The following is a 13934-nucleotide window of genomic DNA, read 5'->3' on the forward strand; positions in this document are numbered from 1 at the left end:
GTTAAAAAATTTTACTCGATGGCTTGGCTCTTTAAGCTCTATCGACACCATTGCTTTCTTATCAAAGGCTAAGTTTTGAAAGGTGTCTCCTTGATTGTTTTCTAGGGAGTCGTGTGGCCTACTAGTAAGGGTGCTCGCTGGTTCTGGAGAATCTCCTTGAGGATCCCTTCAATCCTCCTTTAGAATGAGGTGAATTGGTTATGAGTCACTGGTTTGGTTATGGAAGACTACCTATCCCCTAACTTTGAGTGATGCGGCGACGGGGTTGGTTTTCTTCTTTGGAAACAACTTTCTTCAATTTCATTAACAACATATCTAAGGTTGCAGTGACGTCTACGTTGTCTCCAGTAGAGTTTCCAATTTTTGCTGATGCTAGAAAGTATATTTCCCCTTTGGAGATCAATTAGATTGGAGATTAGTGAATAATCTCTCTCACTTCTGATCTGCAAAATCAGGAATGGGCTCTTAGGAGGTATTGGTGGCACTTGGGGGATCTCTCTTATGCCTAAGTTAGTCAATTGTTCACAGATCCAAGTATGTTAAACAGATTAAGTAAGAGAATGAATAGTGTGCCTTTCCCTTTTGTCCTTTGGCCTCTTTTCTCATAACTGTTTTGGAGACATGGGAATTCCACTCCAGACATGGTTAACTCCCTCCTTCCATTGTGGGAACATGAATTTCTTTGTAATAGTGGATGGTTAAGAGTTACCATCATAGGTACATGGGTTCTCTTATTGGATAGTTAAAGTAATTGATGTGTTAGACATACGAGGTCAGCTAAAGAGCTTGGTTAGGCCAGATCGATTTTAGACGAGTAGGCTTTCCTATGTAGGTTTGGTGAGCTCCCTAGCAAGTTGGTTTGTTAGAGCTCCCTGATAGCTTGGTTTGTTGGATCTCTATGGCAGGTTAGCTTTTGGAGCTCCTTGGCAGGTTGGTTTGTTAGAGCTCTATGGCAGGTTCGTTTTTGGAGCTCCTTAGCAGGTTGGTTTTTAGAGCTCTTTGGCAAGTTAGTTTGTTAGAGCTCCATGGCAGGTTGGTTTTTGGAGCTCCTTGGCAAGTTGGTTCTTAGAGCTCCCTAGTAGGTCAATTTTTAAAGCTCCTTGACAGGTTGGTTTGTTGGAGATCCCTAAAAAGTCAGTTTTTGGAACTCCCTGGCAAGTTCATTTGTCAGAGCTCCCTAACAAGTTGATTTTTCGGAGCTCCCTAGCAGGTTAATTTGTTGGAGCTCCTTGGCAAGTCAGTTTTTGGAGCTCCCTAGCAGGTTAATTTGTTGGAGCTCTCTGGTAGGTCAATTTTTAGAGCTCCCTGGCATGTCAGTTTGTTGGAGCTCCTTGGAAGTTCGATTTTGGGAGCTTGGGAAAGCAAGTTGATTTTGGGAGCTTGGGAGAGCAGCTTGATTTTTGTTTGATACCTCTATAGATTGTATAAAGTATAATATAAATTCTTATTAAATTTTGTTCAAATGCAAATAAATCCAAATCCAAACCTTAAATTTATACTTCCAAACACAATCTACATGTCTAAGGTGCACACATGATTATCTAAATTCATGCTTTAATTGCTAGATATGCCTCCCCTATACGATTAGGTGTATCTTGATGTCATTATATGTCCAAGGTATTCTAATATAACTTTTGTTATAGTAGCTCGTCTCCCAAAAAAAAAAATTCTCTTTTTATTCATATTAGAATTGTGAGTTCGAAAATTTAACATAAAAAGTTCGAATTTTAGCTAGTAAAATATTCTTAAATTATAATGCACTAGGAAATGCCATTAGCACTCTAAAAGAAGGACATCGTTGACTCTCCAGGCCTGCACATTTATTTTTTTCACTTTTAAATTTAAAATTTACTCCTATTTTTATAATTAAATGACAAATTTACTTCTTACTTTTTCTCTATTTGCTTGTAAAATAAAAATTAAGGAATACAATGGTTGTTTAATATTTAGAACAACAAATGTAGAGAATTATATATTTTTCAAAGTGCAATGGGCTGAGGTCTAATTAATTAATTGACACTGACGCAACTCCCCTGACCTTTCACTTTTGAGCCTATCTCAAAATGAAAAGTTGGTTAAACAATGCACGCACGCTAGTTTGAAAACTCCAGGAAAGTCCATTTGCCACTAAAAATAAAGTTTGAAAATTCTCACCAAGTCTATTCGCCACAATAAGAAATGTCGTATGGGAGCCGATGCCTCCATTGGTCATAATGAAAGGACATGATGTGTTGTGGGAATAGAAGAAATATCAAATTGTAAGGTCACATCGCTCAATGATGTTGATCACTCAAGCATAGCAACTTTTTAATGAAATCTTTTAAACGTATTATTAAGTTCGTTACAATCATTACTAAATAATATAAAATAAACATCTTCAATTTTTAAAATATTTTTAATTTCTAAAAAATATATTTGTTGAATGAAAAAATTTAAATGGGTGTTTTTTAACATTTTTGAAATTAATAATATACCATCATCCCGACCCGATTTGACTTTCAAATGCACGGCTAAAACGCTACATGCATATGGTATTTAACTATTTAATGATAAGTCATTCCAATTGACCCGGTCAGTGGCAATATCGTAATATAATTCAACATCAAGTGCACCTGTGCAGCACCCGCTCAATAAAAAGGCTTAAGCAGGCAAAACGCCGTGACGTCTTTTAATAAAGAGGGTGTCCCGTTCAATTTCAAGTATCGCCCGCAATGCAGTAATTGCAGAGATCGACCAGCAGACGCGCGAAACGATCTCTGGCAGCGTTCGTTGGAGGTCTTTAATCCCCAGGAAGAGGAGGAAAGGGGAGGTTTCAATCAATGGCCAACCAGTTAGGGAGCTTGGTACAGTCGATAAAGTCCAAAGTTCGAGCTCTGAAGAAGTCGAAGAAGCCTTACGTCAAGATGGACAAAAGCTCCAGCGTGAAGGTCGAGATCCGAAGTCGCAAGGCTCGGAAGCTCATCGACCAGACCCTCAAAGTCGCCGATCATCCTGGAAAGAAGAGCGTTGCTTGACCCTTTCTCTCTCTCTCTCTCTCTCTCTCTCTCTCGTCGATTGTGCTTTAGGATTTTGTCTTTGTGCCTCCGATTCTGTGTTTCACGGCGTCGATTCCGCCGGATCTCGGCCGCATCTTTCGCCGTCGCTAGGGTTTCGAACCGCTTCGGATTGCCTTGGGCTTGCATAAAATTAAGAAGGAATTCAGGTTCCGTTAACTTAAATTTCATCTCATGTCTATTGATTGTATATATTAATAACATGTTTAGTGATGAAGAACTTTAATTCAGTTATGTGAGCCTGCGATTGAGTTCTTTGTAGCGGATGGCGAAAATGAAAACACAGGATTTTTGTTTTCCTTTTTAGAAAGAAGAAAATTTCTTTATTAATTAGGAAGGAGTATTAAGGTGCAGCACTTGCGTACGAGACCTTGGCATGTGGGTCAGGATGGGACGGTTACGACGGTGGGGCCCACTTCGGTGTCATGGATGATTTATTTTTGGAGTTTTTTCTCGCCTTATTATTATTTTAAAATAAAATATTAAATAATACTGTAAAATTCTTTTTAATTTAATGCTTACCTAATCTCGCAATTTGATGTTGCGAAATTTACCACACGTCAAATACCTAAAAGTCTCGATCAATCAAATTTCGTAGTTTCGTCTTACGAGATTTAAACAAATCTTACAATTTAGTATTGTGAGATTGTCAAAAACCTAGAGTCATGGTCAATCAAATCTCGTAACTTATTCCTATAAGATTTTTGAAAAATCTTCATATTTAAAATCCAGTCCAATTCATGTTTCCAATTGGTCTGCCATGCATGCATGGTTCCTTCATTTTTGCTTCCCTTTCTTCCTTTTTTTAAATTAAAAATAAAAAATAAGAAAGACTTCAAAATATATATGCAAAGACTTCAAAATATATATGCTTTGCAACTCTCGCATTTCTAAATTTATATATGGTATATGGAAAGCATAAAAGTAAAAATTAAATCGACTAAAGAATATATATATATATATATATATATATATATATAATTAAAAATGCATATTTCTTATTAAAAAAAAAAAAGAGTTGACTTATTAATTTTTTGAAAGTATGTTTCATATTAATTAATCTCTTAAATACATATTTGTTCTTATTATATATATATACCATAATTGGCCCCAATCACTATCTACCCAAAATGACAAAAATTTCTCTATTTTAAAATGCATACAAAAGTCTATAATTGGCCCAGTATTAATACAAAAATTTTTCTATTAAATTTGTATATTTATAAAATTTTACTTCATTCTTAAAAATTTAAATTCAAAACCTAAAAGTTTGAAATTCAATTCGTATTATTAATTTAACACCAAAAATAGTAAAAAGTCTTAGTCATTAGATGAATCATTTTCTGTCAATTCACTCGATCAAGAATATTTTCTTTTACTAGATTATGAATTATTAAATTCTTCTTCACTATCCCATTTCAAATTATTTTAAACCTACCCTTACTTCATTTCATATTAGAAACAACGACTCACTCACTCCTCCTCACAAGTGTGTTGATGTGTTTACATCTCAAATGTTCAAACAATCAAATACGTTCATTCTTTATCTTATTTTCAATCGGTATTATGCCTAAATTATTGTTAGCTTAAATCTTATTATTTATCATTTAGCAAATCAAATATAAAACAAGTAATAAATATTTGATAATTGCACAACTTTCATTCACATATACATGTTGAGGAAAATGAATAAACATTCCCAATTATACATAAATAATACAACTATGTTGTACAAATAAAATGAAAATAATCAATGTTATACAAATGAAATGAAATGAATCAATGTTATACAAATAAAATGAAAACAATCAATGTTATGCAAATGAAATGAAAATAATGCTATACTACTCGGTGTCGCAGCGAGGTTGTTTCCGGAGTTGTGGTGGCTGTCGTCTGCGTCTGCCCTCTCCTTGTGGTCATCTGCATCAGGTGTCATGTCCCATCGTCGTCCTGTGTATGGATCATATCTGCTAAAAGGTATTACATAATCATCATCCATGTCAAGCGCACACAGAGAGAACTGATATGATGTCTTTAGTCGAGAACGAGGCGACATAGCGGATGCATCGACCTTCTCCCCACCGGAGATGTCGTCCAATAAAAATGATATTGATGGGGTGGCAGCAAAGTCAAATGGGGCATCACCCTATTTACGGGACAATCCCGCAATATCAGTTGCTAACGAAGGCGCATACGTTGCTAACAGACCAAACACGTATTCCGTATGTACAACCAGTGGCGAGGAGATGAAACTCACTAGACGACTAGAGTTTCAAAGTGAACTTACCCCATCTCCTCCTTTCATAGCTTCCTCCTCAACGTTCACGAGCAACGATAAGCCAGCAACGGTAACTTGCAATCGTCCGCCCTCTGCCCTCTACTATGCTGCAACATGTCTCTGATCTTTGTCTTTCTGCTCTCCTTGCTCTGTTGGCGAAGAAAATTAAAGGATAAAGGGCATGTGAATAGGCGAAATAAATCTCGTAGGACTAAGCTGCGAGATTTGCCACGCGTCAGCTCATGGGTCATCTCTGAAGAAAATTTTCTAATTTGGTCATGCGAGATTTACTTCCCCCACCTTGCCACGCATCACACTAGAAATGCTGCACGTTTAAATCTCGTAGCACAAAGTTGCGAGAGTACGTAAGCATTAAACTGGAAAAATTTATTCCAAATAGAATATTAATTAATATTTTATTTTAAAATAATAATAAAATGGAAAAAAATTCTTTATTTTCGTGTATATATATATGGGTTGTATTTTTTGGCGTCGGCGCGGCGTAGTGCGTAGGGCGGCGGACCTCTAGACCTAGCTTTAAATTGAGGAGTAGGCAGAGAATTAAATGGTAGTTGGCGCTGGCGTTTAATGACGGGTTGGAAAATGGAAGGACACGGCATATGCTCATCCACCGTTGCATGTCTATCATAAGGCGCTTAAGTCGTCACTCATCATCTAATCACGTTTTTTTTTTTTTTTTTTTTTCTTTTTGAATTAAAAATAAAAAAGAAGACAAATTAACTATGTTGATTTAACTGACAGCACATAATAAAATAACAAAATTAGAAAGTGTGATTTTAATTTAAGATTATTGGATATATTATACACCATTTTAATTATAGTAATGACTAGAGTATGCAATTCAAATCTCTTAGAAATGAAGAAATCATATTAAATTTCAAATGATTTTGAATGAAAAATAACTTTTTAATTTAAATTCTCTTAAAATTTAAGGATATGATTAATTGATTAGGATGTGACACGATAAGATTCCTAAGACATAAATATCTCTAAACTTACAAGTTAAGAACAAATTTATTACTTAAAAACTCTTATTATCCAATCATATTTCTTGCATAATATATAAATAAATAATAACTAATACTTTAAATTTTTTTTTTAATTTTAAAAAGACATTAACTCAACCAATTTGAGGCACATAATAATATGGTAAAATTAAAATGTGATTTTAATTTAAGATTTTTGAATTGCACCATTTTAATTACATTAATGACTACTATACAATACAAACCTCTTAACATGGAGAAATTATTAAGTTAGTCAGTCTAATCATATTATATATTATATTTAAGACAACCAATCATATACTTAAATTTTAAATGAATACTGTTTAATTTATAATTTTCTAAAATTACTTAAAATAATTCAAAATTTAAAGGTCTAATTGGCTGTCTAAAATATGAACTGATAAGATTCCCTAACTTAATAGTGTGGCGAGTGTTCGAACATATAAATTTTGTTCTAATATATATTGTTAGAATTGGTGTTTTCCCAAGAGGGGGGGGGTGAATTGGAATTTAAAACTTTTTCTCATAGGTTAATCTATCCTACAACAGTATATACACAACTTAGGGTCTGTCTATTCAATTTCCAAATGCGTAAATAAATATAATGTGAAATTTAAGTCATACGCATCATTTACCCATAACATACATGTGCAGTAAATATAAAGTGCGGAAATATAAATGAACACACGATATGTTATCGGGGTTCGGCCAACCGTGCCTACGTCCTCGCCTCAAGCTCGCAAGTAGGAGGATTCCACTAATAGCTCACTTAAGGGTGGAGCGGCACCGTTTACAACCAGGTCAAATTAACACAGGGCTGACCTCAACCTTAACTAGGTCAATTAGCGGGGCTGACCTCAACCTACACGCCTTAACAGGACGACGCACCTAGCTTTCCTAACCGGGTCTAAGCCAATCTGGGACTATTCTAAGGCTAGTCTCCCTCTTCAGGTCCGTGCCTGAAAATACAACCAAAGTGTATTACAATGAAATGGTACAGTGATTGTACTTTCAAGTAAAGCAGATAAGTACTCAAATTCGCGCAATAATATACACCACAAATATGATTCAATATGTAAGCTCAATGTGGTCTAAGATGTCAACTCTCAAATAGATTTACTATCGTTGTAATGAGTGCGTGAGAGTGCAAACCTAAATGATCTTTGTATCACAGGATATTCAATCTAAGTGTTCAAACAAAGATATTATCCAAACTTCATATATTTCAATCAACAAGTTTTCTCAATACATATATGTATATGAAGCTCTAGCAATGTATAAGTTTGGTTTGCAAAAGGATACTCAATCTTTGTATTCAGCAAGGAATATATGAATTAACGAATATTGCAACAAAGATTTTATCACACTAGCAAATATCTCATCAAATATTTTCAAGATAAAAACACAGTAGATATTTGAAAATGTTTTTGCAACAAAATGAAAATACCCTCTTCTTAAGATCTTGCAATGAAGGTGCAAGCTTAGAAGATCTAACAAGGTTTTCTTAAGAAATGCTTATTAGCAAAAGCCTCCTAAGAATCCTAAGGTTTGGTTCTCAAGAAAATCACATCAAACAAGTAGCATAAGGAGAGCTAACCTATTAAACAAAACACTCAATCAACTTACAAAATATGTAGGCAATGCTAGAAGGCAAGTATGAGTAGTTTGAGTAATAAAATGAGTAGTATAGGGTTTTTATTTTTCAGAGAATTCTTCCCTAATCAAAGTGGCTAATCTCTCTCTTAATCTTTGCAAATGAACTCATATATATAGCTATGGAAGGAAATCTGACCGTTGGGGACCTATAAGGTATTATTAGAAAAGTTTAATGACGTTTAAGGCATTTTAACCCTATTTAGAAAAATATTAACCACGGTAAAAATTAGACCAACCCGAGAGGTCCGGTCGACCAGAAATGGTTCGGTCGACTAGGACTCAAATGGCTCGGTCGACCAGGGGCATTTTGAATTGAGTGGTCGGTCGATCGGGTAAGGGTGATTTTCCAAAACTCCGAGGTTCGGTCGACCGGGGCAATTTTGAACTGAAGGGCTCAGTCGACCAGACCGTTGGGAATTCTCCCAAGACCCCTCGGTCGACCAGGTTGTTGGAGTACAAATCTGGTCGGTCGACCGGGAGGTCAAACTGTTGACTCCCAAGTGGTTCGGTCGATCGAGGTCAAATGACCTATAAGGGCTCGGTCGACCGGGCCTGGGTCAAATAGTTGACTCGAACCGGTTTCGGTCGACCGAGCCAAATTGAACTGAATTGGCCGGTCGACCGAAAGTGCACCAGTGTGCATTTCGGTCCCGAATTGACCCAAATAAGTCTATTTCAAGTGCCTAATACACATATGTGACATATGTGTGTGTCCTAAGGTCACTTGGGGTCCAATTTAGAAACACCAAGAAAGTCCGATGTCGGTCGACCGAATGTCGACCGAAGGTGCACCCTAAGGTCCTATCTCATCCATGGTTCGGTTTGAGCTTACATAGTAAATCATACATGTGATGTGCGTGAGCTTATTACAAACCGAATGCCCTAATTACTATTACAGACCAATATAAATATATTACAAAGAATATGATTTGGTCTTCAAGCTTTTCTTACTTTGTGCACATCTTGATTTTATCATTCTTGATTCCTACACAAAACCTCAAAACGTTCATTAGATACAATGAGTATTTGTCATAATCAAAACCGGGCGTGACCAATAAGGTCAACATATATGTAAATTCACTAATATCTAGAACTCTGCTTTTTTTTTTTTTTGTCTTGTCTACACACACACACACTCTCTCTCTCTTTCTCTCTCTCTCTCTCTCTCTCTCTCTCTCTCTCTCTCTCTCTTTGTGTACTTATTTGTCTTTAAGCTATATATATTTTTAGATTATGCATCGGGTATCCAGTGTCCATTTTACGGTCCACATGACTAATCCTGCGCCCCTTAAAGTTGACCCCACAACTCCAAAGGGAGGGTAAATTCAAGAGTCCAGGGGCAGAAACGAACCCGGGAGAGTTTGAACACCTGACCTCGTGAAAGGCACTCCCGCAGTCTGCACTACCACCTGGACCATACCCTAAGGGTTAAAGTTATGGGTTGAAACGGTCAATCTTTAAGCTATATTAAGCAATAAGAACAATGGTTTGATTCTTGCCATGCTTTGGAGAGAGAATTTTCACTCCCTTCATTGAAAACTACAACAAGTGGACCGTCTATTTGATCATGTCATTCTTGATAAATTGATGAGGCAAAATTTCTTTCTTTATCTCTTGTTAGTTATATGTGACAAAATTGATGAAAGGATGGTTTGCTGACATTCTTTCAATGATCAAGTCAAATCAGGATTAAGAGTGAGCAAAGTCTTTCTGCTTACTTGACTGTTAAGGAATCATACATGTAAATTTTTGTGCCTTCTTGCTTGTCCAATTCTCAAGTCTGTTGGCTCTTTTGTTATCCAAGTCACAAAATTTATCATCTTTTGTTATGAAGGAATTGTTTGTGCTTTTTGTCAACAAGAGCAAATGATTTACATGGGAGACCTTGAGTAGCCTTAGCCTGCTGTTGGGGTCTTATTTTGTTCTCTTAAGAAACTAATTGACCTAGAAAATCATATACATATTTCGTGGTCAAGTGCTAAGACAAAAACTAACAAGAGATTAAGTATAGAGAAATGATTTTCCAAGTGACTAAGTATTTTGTGTCCTGTTATGCAACAGAAGTACAGTTTGGCATGCTCAAGAAAAAGGACGCAAGTGCCAACTAAACTCTCAATTAACACTTCATTGCTCAATCACTTAACTTGGAGTTTTTTGGTGTAGCTATTCAAACCAAAAAGATAGCCACCATGTGTTAGAAAAGTAGGGGGAAGCTTTTTATGGGATTGTAAGGTTTGATCATATAAAATAACCCTTGGATATCAATGGGCCTGTTTGGTTTGTATCTTGACACTTAGCTGAGTATATAGAATCCTTAGATTCTAGACGAATCAAGGAGATTAGTAATAAAATCCACACATGATCTTGGGAGGTTAATTGACTGAAGAAGTGTTTTGGATTGAAAGCAAATATATTTATCAAGATGAGAAAACTTAAAGGAGTGATTGACTTTGACCATGTCGCGACGTCTCAGACAAACCAAACATGCATGGATGCAGCTGCGAGTTAGGAAAAATGGGGTGAATTTGAAAAGAATATTTTTGTGGAAAACATGGTATATGGAGTCGCCATTAACTTTTTGAAGTGTGTTTAGACCTAATTAAGGGTAGAATCGGTCTACACTACTATAATCGAGTTCAAGAGTTCGATTACGCAAGGGGGAGATATTAGCACCCTTTACACGCCCGTTCTTACAAACTATACCTAATTAATCGAAAATTATTCTAAAATAAATTTAATAAACTTTTGAAAATTACTTCCTTTCAAAAATCAAAGAAGATGCACAAAATAAAATACTATATAAGTATTCACTCATAATCGAGACATACCGTACTTCGAAGAGCTCATGTCTCCCTTTTAAATCATAGGGATGAAAAATCAAGAAAATAGTTTACAAAAATATACTCTCGGAGTTTTGAAATCTTTATAAAATTTTATAAATGAAAAATAATATTCCGAGAGGTTTTGAAATTTATTCGGGATAGAAATGATTTTCTGAGTCACAAAACATTTTTTATAATTTTTTTTTTATTTTTGATGATTTTTCCATATTTTTTTCGAATTTTTAAAATAACAAAAAAACAATTAAGCAAAAACAATGAAAATCAAGTCAAAATATTTCCAGAATTTTCACATGAACTTCCTGAATTTTTTTTTAATGATTTTTTTTTTGAAATTTTTATGAATTTTTATGGGTTTTTAAAAGTTTAAATATAAAATAGAATAAAAGGCTAAATCGATTTCATATCAGTTCAGAGGACTCAACCGGTTCGGAGAGAAAACCGGTCAAAAGGGATGGGTCAACATGTTTAAGGTTCGGTCAAGACCCATGCTAATACAACTTACGATCATATCAGGTATCGACGAAAAATTTAATCGGCACCAAAACATTCCTAAGAAAAAAATATAAACAAAGAAAAAAAGTAATAAATAAAAGTGTGAGAGGCTATGAGGGCAGACTCGCCAATGGAGACCATAGGATCACACGACGAACACCCAATTGACCTTTCGGTGTTAATTTGGTTACGACCATTTCAGTGAGCCCAGATTAAAGGCATGGATCACCCTAATCTCGGCACCTGCAGCCGTGTTGTCACGACCTGCTCATTTTTCCACGTATTTTTTTTTAATAATAATATCATTATAAAATCAACATATCCCACAATCCAGCTTAACAGGTCACCATCCATCTGGACCCATGAGTACCAGGGATATAACAAAACATACAGCAGAAGCCTACGCAATAGAAAATATAAAATCATATACATCTCATCATAATGTGCGTAACATATACTAGAGTACTACAACCACTAACTCTCAGTCTATATAACCAAAAAAAAAAATCTAGGGACAATTCCCTCAAAATCTAACTGTTCATACTAAAACTTACCCTTCCAAAGAGGGCAATCACTACTCTAGATTAGCGGAGCTTTTCCCGCTCTCCTATCAGGGGCTCCTGAAAAATGTATAAGATTTAGGAGTGAGACATCTCTCAGTAAGGAAAATAAACTAATACTAGTGTGTGGCAACATGAGTATAACGTGTTCTACATATACCATACATATCATATCCAATACTGTTTATCAAATTTAGGAAAACATATATATATAAATCAACATGGCAGAACATACGATATTTTTATAACATATCTCATCTCATATCATAATAATAATAACATAAAATAATTCCTGGAAGGTTAGCTGACTGTTGTCATGCATTACCCCCACATGAATGGGTTCTGTGACCCGAAGGCGGGACCTGACAAGGGTTGGCCGACCACTGCCAAATCAATAGTCTAATTTGTAGGTCTGATGGGTCTACTCAGACTAGTCCGTACACCAGGGGCGATAACAGTACACTTCTTAAAAATAACCACATCGATCATCCAATCTTACATAACTCCGTACAGCGACGTTAACACAGATATCATGATCACGAAGACCATGGACACATAGCAACGGTACCATGCAAGTGCTAGTCTAAACCAAGCCAACCAGGTTCTAATATCATATACATATACTGAAACCGTGATACATAAATATCTTATATCATTTATTTTCACATCAATCATATCATTTCACATATATACATGTATCATGAAAATCATTGGCCCGTACGCCGTTATTACACATTTTATCATAACTCGGCCCGTACGCTAGCTACACATAGCACAGCCCGTACGCTGGCAAATCACATAGCACGGCCCGTATGCCGACAAATCACATAACACGGCTCGTACGCCAGCAAACATATCCACATATATATATACAAAAACATCTCGGCCCGTACGCCGGTTTTCTATCATAAAAATTCACATCATCCACATTCTTAGAAAACAACATTACACAACATTTTTACTCATGCCACACAGTAGATTTTCCACATACTCAACATACGATCATTTTCACAATATTTTGCAAATATAAGACATATATATATATATATATATATATATATATATAATCATATAGTCATATACATTTTCCATAAATCAAATAATAACTATATATACTTATATATATATATATATATATATATATATATATATAAGCATTTTCCAAACAATACTAGTTTAGTTTATCCCCTTACTTGATTCCTGGGAAGCCCCTAATAAAACTGCCCCGCACCCACAGGGCCTCCTACAAAACACCCTGAAACCAATATTTGTCAAAACTAAACATCAGTATTTTTCCGCCTATATCATTTCCTATAACTACCACAAGGCCAAAAGAAAACTAAAAGGTTTTATCCTGAATTTGAGATGATTTCCAACTCCGATTCCCCGATGATCCGCTCCGGTAGATGTGTAGAGAACTCCGCCAGGAGCATCGTGGTAGCTTCGGATCGTCGATCCGGCGACTGGTGGGGCCGAAAATGAAGAGAGAAGGGAAAGAGAGTCATAGGAGAGAGAGAGAGAGAAGAGAGAGAGAGCGGCGAGAGAAAATGAGAAATATCTCGGTTTCCCGCCTTTTATAGGGCCAGGTTCATCGACAAGCCACGTCACTTCGTCGATGAACCTTTCATAAAATTCGTCGACGAGACCTTGTGTTCATCGACGAAATTTAGAGCACCCCGAACCGTCTCTCGGTATTTTCTCGTCGACGAAACCCTGTGTTCATCGACGAAATTGAAGACCTTCGTCGACGAGACCCTGTGTTCATCGACGAAGCCTGGCAAAATTCTGAGATTATGATTATTTAATATTTCTCCAAATTGCAATGTCGTCGACGAAGTCTACGACCTCCTTCTGTTTCTGTTTCTATTTTCTCTCCCTCTTATTATTATTAACATGCTATTATTCGGGTCACTACACGTGTGGTGGTGTGTGTTAATGAGTATGTAATTAGTGTGTGCATAAGTGTGTGTGTAATTGTGTGTATGAACGTGTGTAAAGACCGATGTGTGCATTAATGTGTGTAA

At 36.0% G+C, this 13934-nt stretch overlaps 1 protein-coding gene and 1 long non-coding RNA gene across 2 annotated transcripts; one reads left to right on the plus strand and one right to left on the minus strand.

The window, feature by feature from the left end:
• The first annotated feature begins 2684 nt into the window (after window positions 1-2684).
• On the plus strand, window positions 2685-3283 carry LOC131164196 (uncharacterized). Its single transcript, XM_058121208.1, has one exon. The coding sequence runs from the start codon at window positions 2820-2822 to the stop codon at window positions 3012-3014; it is 195 nt and encodes a 64-aa protein (XP_057977191.1). The 5' UTR covers window positions 2685-2819; the 3' UTR covers window positions 3015-3283.
• Window positions 3284-11746: 8463 nt separating this feature from the next.
• On the minus strand, window positions 11747-13164 carry LOC131164279 (uncharacterized). Its single transcript, XR_009139241.1, has 2 exons — window positions 13104-13164; window positions 11747-11970 (listed from the first exon to the last, which is right to left on the minus strand). It is a non-coding gene; the product is annotated as an uncharacterized LOC131164279 (long non-coding RNA).
• Between the last annotated feature and the right edge of the window lie 770 nt (window positions 13165-13934).

The sequence above is a fragment of the Malania oleifera genome, chromosome 9 (assembly GCF_029873635.1).
Source record: "Malania oleifera isolate guangnan ecotype guangnan chromosome 9, ASM2987363v1, whole genome shotgun sequence".
Classification (NCBI taxonomy): Eukaryota; Viridiplantae; Streptophyta; class Magnoliopsida; order Santalales; family Ximeniaceae; genus Malania; species Malania oleifera.